This window comes from Acomys minous, assembly GCF_964271855.1.
Source record: "Acomys minous genome assembly, chromosome: 4".
Taxonomy (NCBI): Eukaryota; Metazoa; Chordata; class Mammalia; order Rodentia; family Muridae; genus Acomys; species Acomys minous.
This window is the reverse complement of record NC_140486.1, coordinates 129,005,408-129,028,243: the sequence shown is the minus strand read 5'-3', so window position 1 is coordinate 129,028,243 and position 22,836 is coordinate 129,005,408. Positions and strand designations below refer to the sequence as shown.

The 22,836-nt window shown below is 52.9% G+C and overlaps 1 protein-coding gene across 7 annotated transcripts in view; it reads left to right on the top strand.

The window, feature by feature from the left end:
- ARHGAP28 (Rho GTPase activating protein 28) overlaps nucleotides 1–22,836 on the top strand; it is a 167,840-nt gene that overhangs the window by 130,872 nt on the left and 14,132 nt on the right. For all 7 annotated transcript variants that reach the window (XM_084778158.1, XM_084778157.1, XM_084778156.1 and 4 more), the window contains 4 exons: nucleotides 1,625–1,707; nucleotides 7,829–8,026; nucleotides 8,634–8,747; nucleotides 21,743–21,799. In XM_084778158.1, the coding sequence (XP_084634284.1) occupies nucleotides 1,625–1,707; nucleotides 7,829–8,026; nucleotides 8,634–8,747; nucleotides 21,743–21,799 (452 nt within the window). The remainder of the gene's footprint in view (nucleotides 1–1,624; nucleotides 1,708–7,828; nucleotides 8,027–8,633; nucleotides 8,748–21,742; nucleotides 21,800–22,836) is intronic.

Below are 22,836 nucleotides of genomic sequence, written 5' to 3'. Positions count from 1 at the left end.
TTAGCCTGTGTGTGTGTGTGTGTGTGTGTGTGTGTGTGTGTGTGTGTGTGTGTGTGTAAGTGTGCGCATGCGCAAGGCCGGGCCATTCTGAGAGCACAGATTGCTTACCATTCATATAGCTATTGGCTGTTTTCAGTCTTGGCCTCCAAATTACTGGTTCATTTAAAAGACTAGGCAGTTCTTCAATCCAGAGAAAGAAAGGTCCATAGTAGGATGCATTTAAATGAGTTAGCCGCGGACGTTTACCAAGACGGTCAGCGTCAACTTCCATCACTAGAATGAAAGTGAAAATTTGCCAAATTGGACTTTTTACAGAGGCGGGAACTTCCTAACTCTGCTGCGATTCGTACTTGCATCTGTTACAGTCTTTCTCTCCGAGGAGTTCTGGAATGATCACATCTGATGATGAAGCCTCCAATTAACGTAGAAAAAGAATGTTTCCGATGTGCTTGGTACTGGACACGCTCCTCCTAGGGCCTGGTACTTGCACATGTTCACATCCATATATGTTACTCTAGGCCTGTGGCGTGTTCTTTTTAAAAATTTGACATGGCAACCTAAAGCTCAAGTTATGCTGAGACAGTGTAACCAGAAGTGTGAATGCACCTCCCACCCTCCCACACACGGGGTGCACACTTGTCACCAGCCCAGGCCCCCGGCCCGGCCCCAGCACACACAACTTGCACCATTGGGACAGGGTCACACTGGAGCTTTGCCTCACTGTGGTGCTCAGTGCTTTAGCCGATGGCCTGCACCCAGGGACCGTGATCGACTGGAAGGGCACCCTTCACCATGGTGATCCCTAGGACTCCAGAGCGTCCTGTCCCTGCAGGCAATCTTCACCAGCAGACCAGTGTGAAGAGGGTGCAGAGAGGAAGGCGCTCAATGCACTGTGTTCAGCAGTACCCCTGTGGATGACAACCCTGAGTGTGACTGTCAACCCTCTGGCGCCATCTTGTGTCACTAGGGAATAAAATTCTCAACAATCTCTAAAAACTAGTCACCTCCCCTAAATGCCTATGCCAGATAGGGAATAAATAGTATTAGGCCATAAAACTAATGTCCCCCCCCACACACACACACACACAAAGATGACTGGTTCCAGGTACTGACTTAAACATTGTGCGCGTATTTACTTACGTAAACCTCATGCCAGCCGTGGGAGCGACATAAGATTTTATAAATGGTGAAATGAATGCAAAAAGGGTAAATGACTTAGTACTAAGTGCAGGATTTGAGCCTGGTTCCCAAACGTGCATCCTTAGTTGGTGTGGCTGCCCTGCCCTTGAGTGTGATGTTTATTCGCCCTTGGATTGAGCTTTGCCTTTTGTTGGCAGAGTAAGGCGAGGCCTGTGGCTTTGAAAAGGAAGCTGTCATATAAATCTAGAATTATTTAGAGGATCTTCTTGGCAACTTGCTTATAAGCAGGCATCATGGGATTGAAAGCGAGGTGACAGACTGGGGCTCCTGTCCAAATGAACAAATTAGCACTGTGGAGCTCTAAAGCAGAGTCCTTCCCACTTAGCTGTCAGGGCCCTCCTGCTCCGCCAGATGTTAGGGAGACTGCTGTCAGAACGCATCAGTGCGGTTTTCAAGCGTGTGATTACTTCTGTTTTCTTCGTAGGGGGTCCCGACATCAAAGTGCAGCTTCAAGCCCTGCACCTCATGGTCATGGCCCTGCCTGATGCCAACAGGGACACAGCCCAGGTAAGTGGCATGCAGCTCGCTATCTGTCACTGGGCTCATCTGGAGAAAATGCAAGAGTGACAGCTCACCGGGCCGTCTGCATGGTGCTGCCTCACTGCCTTGCATGTGCCCAGTGATGTTGCATTTAGGAAGCCACAAAGAATGGAAATTCTAGAACCCTCTTTGAAAGTTGACATTTAGTTCCCTCCGTGCAATTGAGGGGTGCCAAGTGTCTAAACAGATGTCACGATTAAATGTGCAAAACAGAAGTGATAAAGACACAACGCGTACAAAGACCAGGATCTGGAGTCAATGAAAGCACAGTTCTTTCTGTGACACGCCAGCCTGGCGTGTGTGTTGGGGGGAGTGGAGTGTAATCCTAAGGAGTCTTTGAGGAGGTCGTCTGCGGTCACTGGGCTGTGTGAGAACAGATCACTCTAGGAGTTCAGATATCTCCTGGTAGAGTCTGGGCACTTTCCAGGTTGGGAAAACAAAGCCCAGAAACCTGACATCTCTGTTCACAGGTGACCGAGGGTCTGGGCATCCATAGCTCCTCTTTCCTGGCTTTCCTTCCTTCCAAACTCATTTCTTTGTTGTATTTTAGTAAAATGTGAGAGTTTGACTTGCAGTTGTGATGACGAGCATGTTGTTAGAAATCTGGTGCACACAGAACAGGTGTTTGGACCCTTTGACAAGACAGCGAAGGATCACAAGTTGAAAGAGCGCTTGGTTTTAAGGCCATTCAGTATTTTTCCAAAAGTTACAAATCTATCATTTTGTTTTTGATGTTGCCTAGACACTGTCATTTTATTACACAACTCCACCTGATATCATATATAGTAGCTAAAATGGCAACGTTTCATATACCCTAGGATGCAACAACTGGCAAATAATTCAATATGCCTCTAGTATAAGGTCTTGGAGAAAGCCGTGGGTGATGCACACTCACATGCACACACAAGCACAGTTTTGCCATTGTGTGCCTGGAGTTAAGATCAAGGCTGCTGTCTGTAGAGAAGGCAGAAGTGCACATGGGGGGGGGGGGTTACTTCAGATCCTTGGCACCACCATTGACTGACTGAAGCTGGACAGAGCTCTTCATCCTGGCCCCACCATGATGTCCTACCTGCACAGTCTTTATAATAATATCGGCCTCTTAGCATTTAGACAGATGGCGAGTGAAAAAAATTAAGTATTAATCACTGAGAATAATATCTGAATCATAGTAAACATTCAAGTAAGTGTAAACTATTACTATTGCATGTTAAACATTTCCTAATCAGAAAGACTGTTGGTAGGGCTGGGGAGATGGCTCAGTCAATATGGCTCCTTCTGAAATCCTAAGAACCTCTGTTTCAGTCCCTACCAACTAAGAGAAAGCCATTGTGGCAGTGAGTGCCTACAGTCCCACCACTGTGGCAGTGTGCCTGTAATCCCACCACTGTGGCAGTGTGTCTGTAATCCCACCACTGTGGCAGTGTGCCTGTAATTCCACCACTGTGACAGTGTGCCTGTAATTCCACCACTGTGACAGTGTGCCTATAATTCCACCACTGTGGCAGTGTGTCTGTAATCCCACCACTGTGGCAGTGTGTCTGTAATCCCACCACTGTGGCAGTGTGCCTGTAATCCCACCACTGTGGCAGTGTGCCTGTAATCCCACCACTGTGACAGTGTGCCTGTAATCCCACCACTGTGGCAGTGTGTCTGTAATCCCACCACTGTGACAGTGTGTCTGTAATCCCACCACTGTGGCAGTGTGTCTGTAATCCCACCACTGTGGCAGTGTGCCTGTAATCCCACCACTGTGGCAGTGTGCCTGTAATCCCACCACTGTGGCAGTGTGCCTGTAATGCCACCACTGTGGCAGTGTGCCTGTAATCCCACCACTGTGGCAGTGTGTCTGTAATCCCACCACTGTGGCAGTGTGGCTGTAATCCCACCACTGTGGCAGTGTGGCTGTAATCCCACCACTGTGACAGTGTGCCTGTAATCCCACCACTGTGACAGTGTGCCTGTAATCCCACCACTGTGGCAGTGTGTCTGTAATCCCACCACTGTGGCAGTGTGGCTGTAATCCCACCACTGTGGCAGTGTGGCTGTAATCCCACCACTGTGACAGTGTGCCTGTAATCCCACCTCTGTGGCAGTGTGCCTGTAATCCCACCACTGTGGCAGTGTGCCTGTAATCCCACCACTGTGGCAGTGTGCCTGTAATCCCACCAATGTGACAGTGTGCCTGTAATCCCACCACTGTGACAGTGTGCCTGTAATCCCACCACTGTGACAGTGTGCCTGTAATCCCACCACTGTGACAGTGTACCTGTAATCCCACCACTGTGACAGTGTGCCTGTAATCCCACCACTGTGGCAGTATGTCTGTAATCCCACCACTGTGACAGTGTGCCTGTAATGCCACCACTGTGACAGTGTGCCTGTAATCTCACCACTGTGACAGTGTGCCTGTAATCCCACCACTGCGACAGTGTGCCTGTAATCCCACCACTGTGACAGTGTGCCTGTAATCCCACCACTGTGACAGTGTGCCTGTAATCCCACCACTGTGACAGTGTGCCTGTAATCCCACGACTGTGGCAGTGTGCCTGTAATCCCACCACTGTGGCAGTGTGCCTGTAATCCCACCACTGTGGCAGTGTGTCTGTAATCCCACCACTGTGACAATGTGCCTGTAATCCCACCACTGTGACAGTGTGCCTGTAATCCCACCACTGTGACAGTGTGCCTGTAATCCCACCACTGTGACAGTGTGCCTGTAATCCCACCACTGTGACAGTGTGCCTGTAATCCCACCACTGTGACAGTGTGCCTGTAATCCCACGACTGTGGCAGTGTGCCTGTAATCCCACCACTGTGGCAGTGTGCCTGTAATCCCACCACTGTGGCAGTGTGTCTGTAATCCCACCACTGTGACAGTGTGCCTGTAATCCCACCACTGTGACAGTGTGCCTGTAATCCCACCACTGTGACAGTGTGCCTGTAATCCCACCACTGTGACAGTGTGCCTGTAATCCCACCACTGTGACAGTGTGCCTGTAATCCCACCACTGTGACAGTGTGCCTGTAATCCCACCACAGTGACAGTGTGCCTGTAATCCCACCACTGTGGCAGTGTGCCTGTAATCCCACCACTGTGGCAGTAAATCTGTAATCCCACCACTGTGACAGTGTGCCTGTAATCCCACCACTGTGGCAGTGTGGCTGTAATCCCACCACTGTGACAGTGTGTCTGTAATCCCACCACTGTGGCAGTGTGTCTGTAATCCCACCACTGTGACAGTGTGCCTGTAATCCCACCACTGTGACAGTGTGTCTGTAATCCCACCACTGTGACAGTGTGCCTGTAATCCCACCACTGTGACAGTGTGTCTGTAATCCCACCACTGTGGCAGTGTGTCTGTAATCCCACCACTGTGACAGTGTGCCTGTAATCCCACCACTGTGACAGTGTGCCTGTAATCCCACCACTGTGACAGTGTGTCTGTAATCCCACCACTGTGACAGTGTGTCTGTAATCCCACCACTGTGGCAGTAAATCTGTAATCCCACCACTGTGACAGTGCGCCTGTAATCCCACCACTGTGGCAGTGTGCCTGTAATCCCACCACTGTGGCAGTAAATCTGTAATCCCACCACTGTGACAGTGTGCCTGTAATCCCACCACTGTGGCAGTGTGCCTGTAATCCCACCACTGTGGCAGTAAATCTGTAATCCCACCACTGTGACAGTGTGCCTGTAATCCCACCACTGTGACAGTGTGCCTGTAATCCCACCACTGTGGCAGTAAATCTGTAATCCCACCACTGTGACAGTGTGCCTGTAATCCCACCACTGTGACAGTGTGCCTGTAATCCCACCACTGTGGCAGTGTGCCTGTAATCCCACCACTGTGGCAGTAAATCTGTAATCCCACCACTGTGACAGTGTGCCTGTAATCCCACCACTGTGGCAGTGTGCCTGTAATCCCACCACTGTGGCAGTGTGCCTGTAATCCCACCACTGTGGCAGTGTGTCTGTAATCCCACCACTGTGACAGTGTGCCTGTAATCCCACCACTGTGGCAGTGTGCCTGTAATCCCACCACTGTGGCAGTGTGCCTGTAATCCCACCACTGTGGCAGTGTGTCTGTAATCCCACCACTGTGACAGTGTGCCTGTAATCCCACCACTGTGACAGTGTGCCTGTAATCCCACCACTGTGACAGTGTGTCTGTAATCCCACCACTGTGACAGTGTGTCTGTAATCCCACCACTGTGGCAGTAAATCTGTAATCCCACCACTGTGACAGTGCGCCTGTAATCCCACCACTGTGGCAGTGTGCCTGTAATCCCACCACTGTGGCAGTAAATCTGTAATCCCACCACTGTGACAGTGTGCCTGTAATCCCACCACTGTGGCAGTGTGCCTGTAATCCCACCACTGTGGCAGTAAATCTGTAATCCCACCACTGTGACAGTGTGCCTGTAATCCCACCACTGTGACAGTGTGCCTGTAATCCCACCACTGTGGCAGTAAATCTGTAATCCCACCACTGTGACAGTGTGCCTGTAATCCCACCACTGTGACAGTGTGCCTGTAATCCCACCACTGTGGCAGTGTGCCTGTAATCCCACCACTGTGGCAGTAAATCTGTAATCCCACCACTGTGACAGTGTGCCTGTAATCCCACCACTGTGGCAGTGTGCCTGTAATCCCACCACTGTGGCAGTGTGCCTGTAATCCCACCACTGTGGCAGTGTGTCTGTAATCCCACCACTGTGGCAGTGTGCCTGTAATGCCACCACTGTGGCAGTGTGCCTGTAATCCCACCACTGTGGCAGTGTGTCTGTAATCCCACCACTGTGGCAGTGTGTCTGTAATGCCACCACTGTGGCAGTGTGCCTGTAATCCCACCACTGTGGCAGTGTGTCTGTAATCCCACCACTGTGGCAGTAAATCTGTAATCCCACCACTGTGGCAGTGTGCCTGTAATCCCACCACTGTGGCAGTGTGCCTGTAATCCAGAGCCTTGCTGGACAGACAGTCTAATGGACTTAGCAAGCTTCTGCTTCACTGAGAGACTGTTTCAAAAAAAAAAACCTGCTAGAGTTCAATCTATCCCACAGACAGGAGAGGACAGACTGACCTACACGTGTGTGCCATGGTACATGCATGTTTATATACACACGTGCTGTGGATACACAAACACATGCATGAACATGTGTGGGCACACACACACACACACACACACACACACACACACACACACACACACACACACGCAGTAATAAGAGTCCAGACTTGAGAACTCAGAGAGCTTCCCCTGGGTTTTCCAGCCCCTTGGTGGACTGCCCAGGGCTCTCAGAAGCACCTGTATCTTGATGGTTTGGTGTAGTTTGAAACCCAAGTTTCTTTCTTTCTCTTTTAATGCTTATAAAAGCTGCACATTACCATTTGCTGTGCCAGGTGAAGATTCTATATTTAAACAGCAGTCAAAAGAGCCAGGCGTGGTGGTGCGTGTGTGTAATGCCAGCACTTGGGAAGCTGAGGCAGGGGCATCACAAGTTGGAGGCCAATATGAACAACAAAACAAGCCCATGAAAAGCTTAAGAAAGATGGTGTGTCTAAAGTAACATTTTACAACTTTTGCTGTGTTTGCATGTGGGCTGAGGGAGGAACGGCTCCTGTTGCCTAAATGGTTTTTCATTCCTCGAGGAAACAGTGAATTGGTATCGGCAGTAGGCTTTCTGTTAAGGGTGGTTTTGCTTAAAGAATTAGTTTTCTTCCTTTCCAACAACACTGCACTTCATTATGTTTGAGCTGCAGTGTTTTCTCTCCTTGGTTGATGTTTAATTTAAATATTTGTCAAGCTTGTTTAGGATAAAAAGAGTCTATTATCTGTAGACTCCATGGTAATAAACCCATAAGAAGAGGATTATTTTATGAAGCAGACAGTTGAATTAACTGCACATTTCTTTCTTCCTCTGCACAGTTTGAGGGGGCACAGGACACACTTGCTCATCCTTGCCTTCTGACACCTTACTCAATACACAAGGGATGTGGGGGATCAGTGGTCACTGTCAGGGGAGCCTGTCAGCGTGACACACACACATTAGTGTGACACACTTCTCCTGTCTCTTGTTAGGCTCTGATGACATTCTTCAATAAAGTGATCGCCAATGAATCAAAAAACCGCATGAGCCTGTGGAACATTTCCACGGTGATGGCGCCCAACCTGTTCTTCAGCAGAAGCAAGCAGTCGGACTGCGAGGAGCTGCTGCTAGCCAACACTGCGGCCCACATCATCCGCCTGATGCTGAGATACCAGAAAATTCTGTGGAAGGTAGGTATTGCCTCTATGGCTGTCCAGTGCCCTTGTGAAAGACACCGGCTGCAGGGAAGAAGCGACACGTGAGGGCAGGAGGATGAATTCTGAGAAAATAATTCACGGTTGCTTGTGGCATCCACGCACAGTCAGCCTTCCCCATCCACAGGTTCTTCAGCTCTGAGTTTAGGCAATCGTGACTCCAAACACCCTCCCCAAATTGTGTGTCTGCACTGAAGTGTCCTGTCATTAGACAGTAAATAGTACAATAGAACAATATAAAGCTATTCCTGACAGAGCAATTGCACTGGAGTAGGCACTGTGGACCATGCAAAGAGGAGGATCCGTGCAGGCTATGTGCAGGCACACGCCATGGTGGGCATCCAGGGATGTCAGGATCCCAGGAGTCCCCAGTACCAAGACTCCTTGGAGACCAAGGGACAGCAGTGCATCCCTTAAACATGCTCTAGGCATATTCTCTCTCCTGAACTGACATCCTTACCCTTTCTCTAATCTCAGTGGCAGATGGGACAGCTCCTGGTTCCAAGGTGATGAGGGGTCAAGGGAAATTCCAGAAGCAAAGGATGAATTTATTAGTGCTTTCACTCACGTGACTCTTCTCCAGGTTCCATCTTTCTTGATCATGCAAGTGAGAAGGATGAATGAAGCCACCATGTTGTTGAAGAAGCAGCTCCCGAGTGTGAAGAAGCTGCTCAGGAGGAAGACTCTGGAGCGGGAGGTGAGAGCATCAGTGGGCCAGGGAGAACCACAGCAGGGTCATAGAGGACCACAGCAGGGTTATAGAGGACCACAGCAGGGCCATAGAGGACCACAGCAGGGCCATAGAGGACCACAGCAGGGCCATAGAGGACCACAGCAGGGCCATAGAGGACCACAGCAGGGTCATAGAGGACCACAGCAGGGCCACAGAGGACCACAGCAGGGCCATAGAGGACCACAGCAGGGCCATAGAGGACCACAGCAGGGTCATAGAGGACCACAGCAGGGTCATAGAGGACCACAGCAGGGTCATAGAGGACCACAGCAGGGTCATAGAGGACCACAGCAGGGCCATAGAGGACCACAGCAGGGTTATAGAGGACCACAGCAGGGTCATAGAGGACCACACCAGGGCCATAGAGGACCACAGCAGGGCCATAGAGGACCACAGCAGGGCCATAGAGGACCACAGCAGAGTCATAGAGGACCACAGCAGGGCCATAGAGGACCACAGCAGGGCCATAGAGGACCACAGCAGGGCCATAGAGGACCACAGCAGGGCCATAGAGGACCACAGCAGGGTCATAGAGGACCACAGCAGGGTCATAGAGGACCACAGCAGAGTCATAGAGGACCACAGCAGGGCCATAGAGGACCACAGCAGGGCCATAGAGGACCACAGCAGGGCCATAGAGGACCACAGCAGGGCCATAGAGGACCACAGCAGGGTTATAGAGGACCACAGCAGGGTCATAGAGGACCACAGCAGGGTCATAGAGGACCACAGCAGGGCCATAGAGGACCACAGCAGGGCCATAGAGGACCACAGCAGGGCCATAGAGGACCACAGCAGGGCCATAGAGGACCACAGCAGGGCCATAGAGGACCACAGCAGAGTCATAGAGGACCACAGCAGAGTCATAGAGGACCACAGCAGGGTTATAGAGGACCACAGCAGAGTCATAGAGGACCACAGCAGGGCCATAGAGGACCACAGCAGGGTCATAGAGGACCACAGCAGGGCCATAGAGGACCACAGCAGGGCCATAGAGGACCACAGCAGGGTCACAGAGGACCACAGCAGGGTCATAGAGGACCACAGCAGGGCCATAGAGGACCACAGCAGGGTCATAGAGGACCACAGCAGAGTCATAGAGGACCACAGCAGGGCCATAGAGGACCACAGCAGGGTCATAGAGGACCACAGCAGAGTCATAGAGGACCACAGCAGGGTTATAGAGGACCACAGCAGGGTCATAGAGGACCACAGCAGGGTCATAGAGGACCACAGCAGGGTCATAGAGGACCACAGCAGAGTCATAGAGGACCACAGCAGGGTTATAGAGGACCACAGCAGGGCCATAGAGGACCACAGCAGGGCCATAGAGGACCACAGCAGGGTTATAGAGGACCACAGCAGAGTCATAGAGGACCACAGCAGGGTTATAGAGGACCACAGCAGGGTCATAGAGGACCACAGCAGGGCCATAGAGGACCACAGCAGGGTTATAGAGGACCACAGCAGAGTCATAGAGGACCACAGCAGAGTCATAGAGGACCACAGCAGAGTCATAGAGGACCACAGCAGAGTCATAGAGGACCACAGCAGAGTCATAGAGGACCACAGCAGAGTCATAGAGGACCACAGCAGGGTCATAGAGGACCACAGCAGGGTTATAGAGGACCACAGCAGGGTCATAGAGGACCACAGCAGGGTCATAGAGGACCGCAGCAGGGCCATAGAGGACCACAGCAGAGTCATAGAGGACCACAGCAGAGTCATAGAGGACCACAGCAGAGTCATAGAGGACCACAGCAGAGTCATAGAGGACCACAGCAGAGTCATAGAGGACCACAGCAGGGTTATAGAGGACCGCAGCAGGGCCATAGAGGACCACAGCAGAGTCATAGAGGACCACAGCAGAGTCATAGAGGACCACAGCAGGGTCATAGAGGACCACAGCAGGGCCATAGAGGACCACAGCAGGGCCATAGAGGACCACAGCAGAGTCATAGAGGACCACAGCAGAGTCATAGAGGACCACAGCAGAGTCATAGAGGACCACAGCAGGGCCATAGAGGACCACAGCAGGGCCATAGAGGACCACAGCAGGGCCATAGAGGACCACAGCAGGGCCATAGAGGACCACAGCAGGGCCATAGAGGACCACAGCAGGGCCATAGAGGACCACAGCAGGGTCATAGAGGACCACAGCAGGGCCATAGAGGACCACAGCAGGGTCATAGACGACCACAGCAGGGCCATAGAGGACCACAGCAGAGTCATAGAGGACCACAGCAGGGCCATAGAGGACCACAGCAGGGCCATAGAGGACCACAGCAGGGCCATAGAGGACCACAGCAGGGTCATAGAGGACCACAGCAGGGCCATAGAGGACCACAGCAGGGCCATAGAGGACCACAGCAGGGTCATAGAGGACCACAGCAGGGCCATAGATGACCACAGCAGGGTCATAGAGGACCACAGCAGAGTCATAGAGGACCACAGCAGGGTCATAGAGGACCACAGCAGGGCCATAGATGACCACAGCAGGGTTATAGAGGACCACAGCAGGGTCATAGAGGACCACAGCAGGGTCATAGAGGACCACAGCAGGGTCATAGAGGACCACAGCAGAGTCATAGAGGACCACAGCAGGGTCATAGAGGACCACAGCAGGGCCATAGAGGACCACAGCAGGGCCATAGAGGACCACAGCAGGGTTATAGAGGACCACAGCAGAGTCATAGAGGACCACAGCAGGGTTATAGAGGACCACAGCAGGGTCATAGAGGACCACAGCAGGGCCATAGAGGACCACAGCAGGGTCATAGAGGACCACAGCAGGGTCATAGAGGACCACAGCAGGGTTATAGAGGACCACAGCAGGGTCATAGAGGACCACAGCAGGGTCATAGAGGACCACAGCAGGGTTATAGAGGACCACAGCAGGGTTATAGAGGACCACAGCAGGGTCATAGAGGACCACAGCAGGGTCATAGAGGACCACAGCAGGGTCATAGAGGACCACAGCAGGGTTATAGAGGACCACAGCAGGGTCATAGAGGACCACAGCAGGGTCATAGAGGACCACAGCAGGGTCATAGAGGACCACAGCAGGGTCATAGAGGACCACAGCAGGGTCATAGAGGACCACAGCAGGGTCATAGAGGACCACAGCAGGGTCATAGAGGACCACAGCAGGGTTATAGAGGACCACAGCAGGGTCATAGAGGACCACAGCAGGGTCATAGAGGACCACAGCAGGGTCATAGAGGACCACAGCAGGGTCATAGAGGACCACAGCAGGGTCATAGAGGACCACAGCAGGGTCATAGAGGACCACAGCAGGGTTATAGAGGACCACAGCAGGGCCATAGAGGACCACAGCAGGGCCATAGAGGACCACAGCAGGGTCATAGAGGACCACAGCAGGGCCATAGAGGACCACAGCAGGGTCATAGAGGACCACAGCAGGGTCATAGAGGACCACAGCAGGTTATAGAGGACCACAGCAGAGTCATAGAGGACCACAGCAGGGTTATAGAGGACCACAGCAGGGCCATAGAGGACCACAGCAGGGTTATAGAGGACCACAGCAGAGTCATAGAGGACCACAGCAGGGTTATAGAGGACCACAGCAGGGCCATAGAGGACCACAGCAGGGTTATAGAGGACCACAGCAGGGTCATAGAGGACCACAGCAGGGTCATAGAGGACCACAGCAGGGCCATAGAGGACCACAGCAGGGTCATAGAGGACCACAGCAGGGCCATAGAGGACCACAGCAGGGTCATAGAGGACCACAGCAGGGTCATAGAGGACCACAGCAGGGTTATAGAGGACCACAGCAGGGCCATAGAGGACCACAGCAGGGCCATAGAGGACCACAGCAGGGTCATAGAGGACCACAGCAGGGTCATAGAGGACCACAGCAGGGCCATAGAGGACCACAGCAGGGTTATAGAGGACCGCAGCAGAGTCATAGAGGACCGCAGCAGAGTCATAGAGGACCACAGCAGGGTTATAGAGGACCACAGCAGGGTTATAGAGGACCGCAGCAGGGCCATAGAGGACCACAGCAGGGCCATAGAGGACCACAGCAGGGCCATAGAGGACCACAGCAGGGCGATAGAGGACCACAGCAGGGTCATAGAGGACCACAGCAGGGCCATAGAGGACCACAGCAGGGTCATAGAGGACCACAGCAGGGCCATAGAGGACCACAGCAGGGTCATAGAGGACCACAGCAGGGTCATAGAGGACCACAGCAGAGTCATAGAGGACCACAGCAGGGCCATAGAGGACCACAGCAGGGCCATAGAGGACCACAGCAGGGTCATAGAAGACCACAGCAGGGTCATAGAGGACCACAGCAGGGCCATAGAGGACCACAGCAGGGCCATAGAGGACCACAGCAGGGCCATAGAGGACCACAGCAGGGCCATAGAGGACCACAGCAGGGTCATAGAGGACCACAGCAGGGCCATAGAGGACCACAGCAGGGCCATAGAGGACCACAGCAGGGTCATAGAGGACCACAGCAGGGTCATAGAGGACCACAGCAGGGTTATAGAGGACCACAGCAGGGCCATAGAGGACCACAGCAGGGCCATAGAGGACCACAGCAGGGCCATAGAGGACCACAGCAGAGTCATAGAGGACCACAGCAGGGTTATAGAGGACCACAGCAGGGTCATAGAGGACCACAGCAGGGTCATAGAGGACCACAGCAGGGTCATAGAGGACCACAGCAGGGTCATAGAGGACCACAGCAGGGTTATAGAGGACCACAGCAGGGTCATAGAGGACCACAGCAGGGTCATAGAGGACCACAGCAGGGCCATAGAGGACCACAGCAGAGTCATAGAGGACCACAGCAGGGCCATAGAGGACCACAGCAGGGCCATAGAGGACCACAGCAGAGTCATAGAGGACCACAGCAGGGCCATAGAGGACCACAGCAGGGTCATAGAGGACCACAGCAGGGCCATAGAGGACCACAGCAGGGCCATAGAGGACCACAGCAGGGTCATAGAGGACCACAGCAGGGTTATAGAGGACCGCAGCAGGGTCATAGAGGACCACAGAAGGGCCATAGAGGACCACAGCAGGGTCATAGAGGACCACAGCAGGGTTATAGAGGACCACAGCAGGGCCATAGAGGACCACAGCAGGGTTATAGAGGACCACAGCAGGGCCATAGAGGACCACAGCAGGGTTATAGAGGACCACAGCAGGGTCATAGAGGACCACAGCAGAGTCATAGAGGACCACAGCAGGGTTATAGAGGACCACAGCAGGGTCATAGAGGACCACAGCAGGGCCATAGAGGACCACAGCAGGGTTATAGAGGACCACAGCAGGGCCATAGAGGACCACAGCAGGGTTATAGAGGACCACAGCAGGGTCATAGAGGACCACAGCAGAGTCATAGAGGACCACAGCAGGGTTATAGAGGACCACAGCAGGGTCATAGAGGACCACAGCAGGGCCATAGAGGACCACAGCAGGGTCATAGAGGACCACAGCAGGGTCATAGAGGACCACAGCAGGGTTATAGAGGACCACAGCAGGGCCATAGAGGACCACAGCAGGGTCATAGAGGACCACAGCAGAGTCATAGAGGACCACAGCAGGGTTATAGAGGACCACAGCAGGGTTATAGAGGACCACAGCAGGGTCATAGAGGACCACAGCAGGGCCATAGAGGACCACAGCAGGGTTATAGAGGACCACAGCAGGGTTATAGAGGACCACAGCAGGGTCATAGAGGACCACAGCAGGGCCATAGAGGACCACAGCAGGGTTATAGAGGACCACAGCAGGGCCATAGAGGACCACAGCAGGGTTATAGAGGACCACAGCAGGGCCATAGAGGACCACAGCAGGGTCATAGAGGACCACAGCAGGGTTATAGAGGACCACAGCAGGGTCATAGAGGACCACAGCAGGGTCATAGAGGACCACAGCAGGGCCATAGAGGACCACAGCAGGGTCATAGAGGACCACAGCAGGGTCATAGAGGACCACAGCAGGGTTATAGAGGACCACAGCAGGGTCATAGAGGACCGCAGCAGGGTCATAGAGGACCACAGCAGGGTCATAGAGGACCGCAGCAGGGTCATAGAGGACCACAGCAGGGCCATAGAGGACCACAGCAGGGTCATAGAGGACCACAGCAGGGTCATAGAGGACCACAGCAGGGTTATAGAGGACCACAGCAGGGTTATAGAGGACCACAGCAGGGCCATAGAGGACCACAGCAGGGCCATAGAGGACCACAGCAGGGTTATAGAGGACCACAGCAGAGTCATAGAGGACCACAGCAGGGTTATAGAGGACCACAGCAGGGCCATAGAGGACCACAGCAGGGCCATAGAGGACCACAGCAGGGCCATAGAGGACCACAGCAGGGCCATAGAGGACCACAGCAGGGTCATAGAGGACCACAGCAGGGTCATAGAGGACCACAGCAGGGTTATAGAGGACCACAGCAGGGTCATAGAGGACCACAGCAGGGCCATAGAGGACCACAGCAGGGTCATAGAGGACCACAGCAGAGTCATAGAGGACCACAGCAGAGTCATAGAGGACCACAGCAGGGCCATAGAGGACCACAGCAGGGCCATAGAGGACCACAGCAGGGCCATAGAGGACCACAGCAGGGCCATAGAGGACCACAGCAGGGCCATAGAGGACCACAGCAGGGCCATAGAGGACCACAGCAGGGCCATAGAGGACCACAGCAGAGTCATAGAGGACCACAGCAGAGTCATAGAGGACCACAGCAGAGTCATAGAGGACCACAGCAGGGCCATAGAGGACCACAGCAGAGTCATAGAGGACCACAGCAGGGCCACAGAGGACCACAGCAGGGTTATAGAGGACCACAGCAGGGTCATAGAGGACCACAGCAGGGTTATAGAGGACCACAGCAGGGCCATAGAGGACCACAGCAGGGTTATAGAGGACCACAGCAGAGTTATAGAGGACCACAGCAGGGCCATAGAGGACCACAGCAGGGTTATAGAGGACCACAGCAGAGTTATAGAGGACCACAGCAGGGCCATAGAGGACCACAGCAGGGCCATAGAGGACCACAGCAGGGCCATAGAGGACCACAGCAGGGCCATAGAGGACCACAGCAGGGCGATAGAGGACCACAGCAGGGTCATAGAGGACCACAGCAGGGCCATAGAGCACCACAGCAGAGTCATAGAGGACCACAGCAGGGCCATAGAGGACCACAGCAGGGTTATAGAGGACCACAGCAGGGCCATAGAGGACCACAGCAGGGTCATAGAGGACCACAGCAGGGCCATAGAGGACCACAGCAGGGCCATAGAGGACCACAGCAGGGTTATAGAGGACCACAGCAGGGCCATAGAGGACCACAGCAGAGTCATAGAGGACCACAGCAGGGCCATAGAGGACCACAGCAGGGCCATAGAGGACCACAGCAGGGCCATAGAGGACCACAGCAGGGTCATAGAGGACCACAGCAGGGCCATAGAGGACCACAGCAGGGTCATAGAGGACCACAGCAGGGCCATAGAGGACCACAGCAGGGTCATAGAGGACCACAGCAGGGTCATAGAGGACCACAGCAGGGCCATAGAGGACCACAGCAGGGCCATAGAGGACCACAGCAGGGCCATAGAGGACCACAGCAGGGCCATAGAGGACCACAGCAGGGTCATAGAGGACCACAGCAGGGTCATAGAGGACCACAGCAGGGCCATAGAGGACCACAGCAGAGTCATAGAGGACCACAGCAGGGCCATAGAGGACCACAGCAGAGTCATAGAGGACCACAGCAGGGTCATAGAGGACCACAGCAGGGTCATAGAGGACCACAGCAGGGTCATAGAGGACCACAGCAGGGCCATAGAGGACCACAGCAGAGTCATAGAGGACCACAGCAGGGTCATAGAGGACCACAGCAGGGCCATAGAGGACCACAGCAGGGCCATAGAGTACCACAGCAGAGTCATAGAGGACCACAGCAGGGTTATAGAGGACCACAGCAGGGTCATAGAGGACCACAGCAGGGCCATAGAGGACCACAGCAGGGCCATAGAGGACCACAGCAGAGTCATAGAGGACCACAGCAGGGTTATAGAGGACCACAGCAGAGTCATAGAGGACCACAGCAGGGTCATAGAGGACCACAGCAGGGCCATAGAGGACCACAGCAGGGCCATAGAGGACCACAGCAGGGTCATAGAGGACCACAGCAGGGTTATAGAGGACCACAGCAGGGTCATAGAGGACCACAGCAGGGCCATAGAGGACCACAGCAGGGCCATAGAGTACCACAGCAGAGTCATAGAGGACCACAGCAGGGTTATAGAGGACCACAGCAGGGTCATAGAGGACCACAGCAGGGTCATAGAGGACCACAGCAGGGCCATAGAGGACCACAGCAGGGCCATAGAGGACCACAGCAGGGTCATAGAGGACCACAGCAGGGCCATAGAGGACCACAGCAGGGCCATAGAGGACCACAGCAGGGTCATAGAGGACCACAGCAGGGTTATAGAGGACCACAGCAGGGCCATAGAGGACCACAGCAGGGCCATAGAGGACCACAGCAGGGCCATAGAGGACCACAGCAGAGTCATAGAGGACCACAGCAGGGCCATAGAGGACCACAGCAGGGCCATAGAGGACCACAGCAGAGTCATAGAGGACCACAGCAGGGTCATAGAGGACCACAGCAGGGCCATAGAGGACCACAGCAGGGTCATAGAGGACCACAGCAGGGTTATAGAGGACCACAGCAGGGTCATAGAGGACCACAGCAGGGTCATAGAGGACCACAGCAGGGCCATAGAGGACCACAGCAGGGCCATAGAGGACCACAGCAGGGTCATAGAGGACCACAGCAGGGTCATAGAGGACCACAGCAGGGCCACAGAGGACCACAGCAGGGCCATAGAGGACCACAGCAGGGTCATAGAGGACCACAGCAGGGTCATAGAGGACCACAGCAGGGCCATAGAGGACCACAGCAGGGCCATAGAGGACCACAGCAGGGCCATAGAGGACCACAGCAGGGCCATAGAGGACCACAGCAGGGTTATAGAGGACCACAGCAGGGTCATAGAGGACCACAGCAGGGCCACAGAGGACCACAGCAGGGCCATAGAGGACCACAGCAGGGTCATAGAGGACCACAGCAGGGTCATAGAGGACCACAGCAGGGCCATAGAGGACCACAGCAGGGCCATAGAGGACCACAGCAGGGCCATAGAGGACCACAGCAGGGCCATAGAGGACCACAGCAGGGCCATAGAGGACCACAGCAGGGCCATAGAGGACCACAGCAGGGCCATAGAGGACCACAGCAGGGCCATAGAGGACCACAGCAGGGTCATAGAGGACCACAGCAGGGTCATAGAGGACCACAGCAGGGCCACAGAGGACCACAGCAGGGCCACAGAGGACCACAGCAGGGTCATAGAGGACCACAGCAGGGTCATAGAGGACCACAGCAGGGTTATAGAGGACCACAGCAGGGTTATAGAGGACCACAGCAGGGCCATAGAGGACCACAGCAGGGCCATAGAGGACCACAGCAGGGTTATAGAGGACCACAGCAGTGTTATAGAGGACCACAGCAGGGCCATAGAGGACCACAGCAGGGCCATAGAGGACCACAGCAGGGCCATAGAGGACCACAGCAGAGTCATAGAGGACCACAGCAGGGCCATAGAGGACCACAGCAGGGCCATAGAGGACCACAGCAGGGCCATAGAGGACCACAGCAGGGTCATAGAGGACCACAGCAGGGTCATAGAGGACCACAGCAGGGTCATAGAGGACCACAGCAGGGCCATAGAGGACCACAGCAGGGTCATAGAGGACCACAGCAGGGCCATAGAGGACCACAGCAGGGCCATAGAGGACCACAGCAGGGCCATAGAGGACCACAGCAGGGTTATAGAGGACCACAGCAGGGTCATAGAGGACCACAGCAGGGCCATAGAGGACCACAGCAGGGCCATAGAGGACCACAGCAGGGCCATGGAGGACCACAGCAGGGCCATAGAGGACCACAGCAGGGCCATAGAGGACCACAGCAGGGTTATAGACGACCACAGCAGGGTTATAGAGGACCACAGCAGGGTTATAGAGGACCACAGCAGGGCCATAGAGGACCACAGCAGGGCCATAGAGGACCACAGCAGAGTCATAGAGGACCACAGCAGGGTCATAGAGGACCACAGCAGGGTTATAGAGGACCACAGCAGGGTTATAGAGGACCACAGCAGGGCCATAGAGGACCACAGCAGGGTCATAGAGGACCACAGCAGAGTCATAGAGGACCACAGCAGGGCCATAGAGGACCACAGCAGGGCCATAGAGGACCACAGCAGGGTCATAGAGGACCACAGCAGGGTCATAGAGGACCACAGCAGGGTCATAGAGGACCACAGCAGGGTCATAGAGGACCACAGCAGGGCCATAGAGGACCACAGCAGGGTCATAGAGGACCACAGCAGGGTCATAGAGGACCACAGCTGAGCATGGCTCTTTTCCATTTATGCTTTTACTTCTCAAAGGAGGATGAAGTTAATACACTACATAGATGTCATGGAAAGTCTCCCCTTGAGGAGGTGGAGCCTCACCAGGTGGGGTCACTGAGTGAGGGTGGCTTTTGCCCAGTCCCACCTCCTCCTGGCTCTCTGCTCCTGAGTGTGGCTACAGTGTGAACCGCCCGCCCGCCCCCTGCAGCTGCTGCCTGCCTTCCCTGCCAGGATGGATGATACCCATGGAACCATAAATCAAAATAAGCTTTTCCCCCTTGAGCTGATCTAGGCAGGACATTTTATTGCAGCAGCAAGAACAGAACCGTGACAGTGCATCAAAAAAATAGAAAAAGATTTCTCTGATGGCTGAAAAATGGAATAAATGTCAATTTAAAAAAAAATTAAGCATCTAGCATCTCCAGAGATTTTGCATTTAGTACAGTTATTTATGTTGAAATAGACATGGAAATATTTTTCAAAAAAGTTCATTTTGCTTTACCTGAAGCATGGAGGAGGCCATGCATTTCAGGCATTGACTTTACCCAACTCCGAGGATGTAGAAACTTTCAACTCATTTTGCTTTAAAAACAAACAAACAAACAAACAAACAAAAAACTCACAGCAGTTTAGGGGATAAAGGATCTAAGTGCCATGGCTAGTCAGACACGTGCAAGAGTGTGAGAGCAGCTGCACAGACAAGTGAGCCGGGGCCACTGATCCAAAGACGGTAGCAATGCCGGGTCCAGTGTGGGCATCGGAAGTGGGCTCTAAGCTATGTCTTAAAGGATGAGCAACACCGTAAAGGAAGACAGGATGAGCATCAGGGATGGTGGCGGAAGGGGCACAGTGCTTACCTTGTCCTGTCTACCTTCTGTGACCCTCCCTCAAAACAGAACAGCAGCCATAAACACCACACATCCTGCTGGTCTTGGGAAGGTGTGGCCAGTTCCATCCTCACAACCTGCTGTGCTCGAGAAGGTACAGCCAGCTCCATCTTCAGTCCTCCTTGGCAGCGCTGTTGGCCCCCAGAGCTCTGACAGGTTCACACTAACGGTTTTGGAGTTTCTTACACTTGTAGCTCTCATTCTGGAAGGGATTACTGACAGGAGTATGTCATAGCGCCGAAGCCTGGGTCAGGCTTCAGTCAGAAGAGCCTGGCCCCATTCCGTTCATACGGTGAGCCTTGGTGATTGTATCATACAAAAACCCAAGACAGTGGTATCTGTTTCACAGACTTGTCATTACGGTGGACTCTCGTGATGTGTGTCAGACCCGTTGTAAACTCTGTTTACAAGCTACAGCATCCTGGGAGTGCCAGTTGCTTTCATGTCTGGCAGGTCTACAGAGCATCAGGCTATAAGCTCTACAGAATGCTCCCACCCCATTATAATAGGCCTTTGTGCTTAATTAAATAACACGTTACAAGTTCAAAACGTTGGCAAGAGCCAGTGAGGTGTCTCAGGCAGTGAAGGTGCTTTCTGCATAGCCCCAAAGACCCAAGTTCAATCCCCGGGATCCACACAGTGGAAGGAGGGACCCAACACCACAAGCCATCCTCTGGCCTTCACAAACACATACACAACAAATAAGTAAATGAATAGATGAGACAGAAACTTGGAAAGACTATAGAATAAAATTGAGTCACTGCTGACTTCCACCCTTGGAGAAAAACAGTAGCACCATGGCCAGGTGTGTGTCCCCGGATGCTCTGTGTTCATGGAATAAGTATTAATACACCCAGCCCTCTCCGTTCGTCCACGGGCTGTACCTGGGCAGACTGGAAATGGTCTGTAAATCAGAGCCACACTGGTTCTGAAGATGCACATTTTCTTTTAGTGCTAACTTTTCTCTCAGCAACGTATGACAACTCTTTACGTAGCATTTCTGGTGTGCTAGGCACAATGAGCCAGCTAGAAATGGCAGCATTGCAGGAGGAAGTGTGCAAGGGGTGTGTACCTGGACCATTTTCCTCAGGACGCTGCTTGAGGGCCAATGGCCTTTTGCATGTGTGTGGGTTGCAGAACCAGAGCTCTCATGACCTCAGTAGTGACTGTGTGCATTCCTACTATTTCCATGACGGGCAGCATGCAGGAAACACTGTCTCTTGTTTTGCTTTTGTGGCTTAAGACACCAGAGTGTGTATCCTATAGTGGGGCTCCCACACCTCTCTGTGTCCTTTCTGAATTCATCTTTGGGTGCACAGAACCTTGTTTAGGCCGCCTAGATTGGTGAACCCCAAATTGTATCCTATCTGTTTTCCTTATGATTTGAGCTTTAGTAAGTAAAATGGTGTACGTGTCATTGTTTTCACAATTGAAATACGTTTGAAGTTGAATTTATAAATGAGGAGTTGTGGGGTCAAAGTGCACAAGCACGTTATAATTTGATAAATTCCCAATATTTTCCTCAAGGATTGTAGCAAACCAGAAGCTTATTCCCGGGGTTAACCTGAAAGACGGAATGTGTTTTCTTTAGGTCTCAAGCCCCAAGACCTCAAAGGTACCACAAAAATCACCTACTTCAAGACGAATGGTAAGAATTTTTTTCTGTGTGTGTGTGTGTGTGTGTGTGTGTGTGTGTGTGTGTGTGTATGTGTATGTGTGTGTGTATGAGTGTGTGTGTGTGTCTGTGTGTGTGTGTGTATGTGTGTGTGTGTGTGTATGTGTATGTGTGTGTGTGTATGAGTGTGTGTGTGTGTATGTGTGTGTGTGTATGTGTGTGTGTGTGTCTGTGTGTGTGTGTGTGTGTGTGTGTGTGTGTGTGTGTGTCTGTGTGTATGTAAGAAGGAGAATGTGTGTGTCAGGGAGATAATGAATGTGTACATGTAAGTGTATGTGTGTGAAAGAGAGACTGTGGTGTGTGTGTCAGAGAAAGAGTGTGTGTGTGGTGCTGGGGAGTGAACACGGGGCACTGTGTACGCCCAGCGAGCAGGGAGCCTTCTGTCACTTCTGTCACTTTTCATCTTTGAGATGGTCTCATTGTGTTAGCCTTACATAACAGCCCTTTTAACCCTATGATCTGAACACAACCATCTGAACACAGCTATCGATTCCCTGCGTAGCAAGTGTTCTGTGACCACGCCCACTACATTCTTGTCTAATTTGAGCCTTAATCCACCCTTCAAGAAGGCTCTTTCAATTTTGCGCCTGAAGCAATGGCGTAGTAACTTAGCTCATGACTCATGTATGTGGTTAGGTATCCTGTACAAGTGTATAAAGGATATTAAAATTATAAGGGACGTGAGTTTGTTCTGATAAGAGGCCCAGTGATGTCAGAATATGAGCTAATCATACAAAGACACCGGGAGCTCAGAGGAGAAGGTCCTGAGGTGATGGGAAGTGTTTTAGGAATGTGGTCTTGACTGCAGTAAGCTGTAGTCTCTGTGCATGCACCCCCAACTCCAGATCCCTGCACGTGGGTCCCCTGGCACGCTGCCTTAGTTCTTGATGGTGCTATTAGGACATAATATAAGAGCTGACCTGGTCTTAAATACTCTGTGTTGGTTTCCTACCACAACAGTGTACCATAGCTGTGATGGCTAAGACAGTCGGCATCTATGCTCTTCCGAT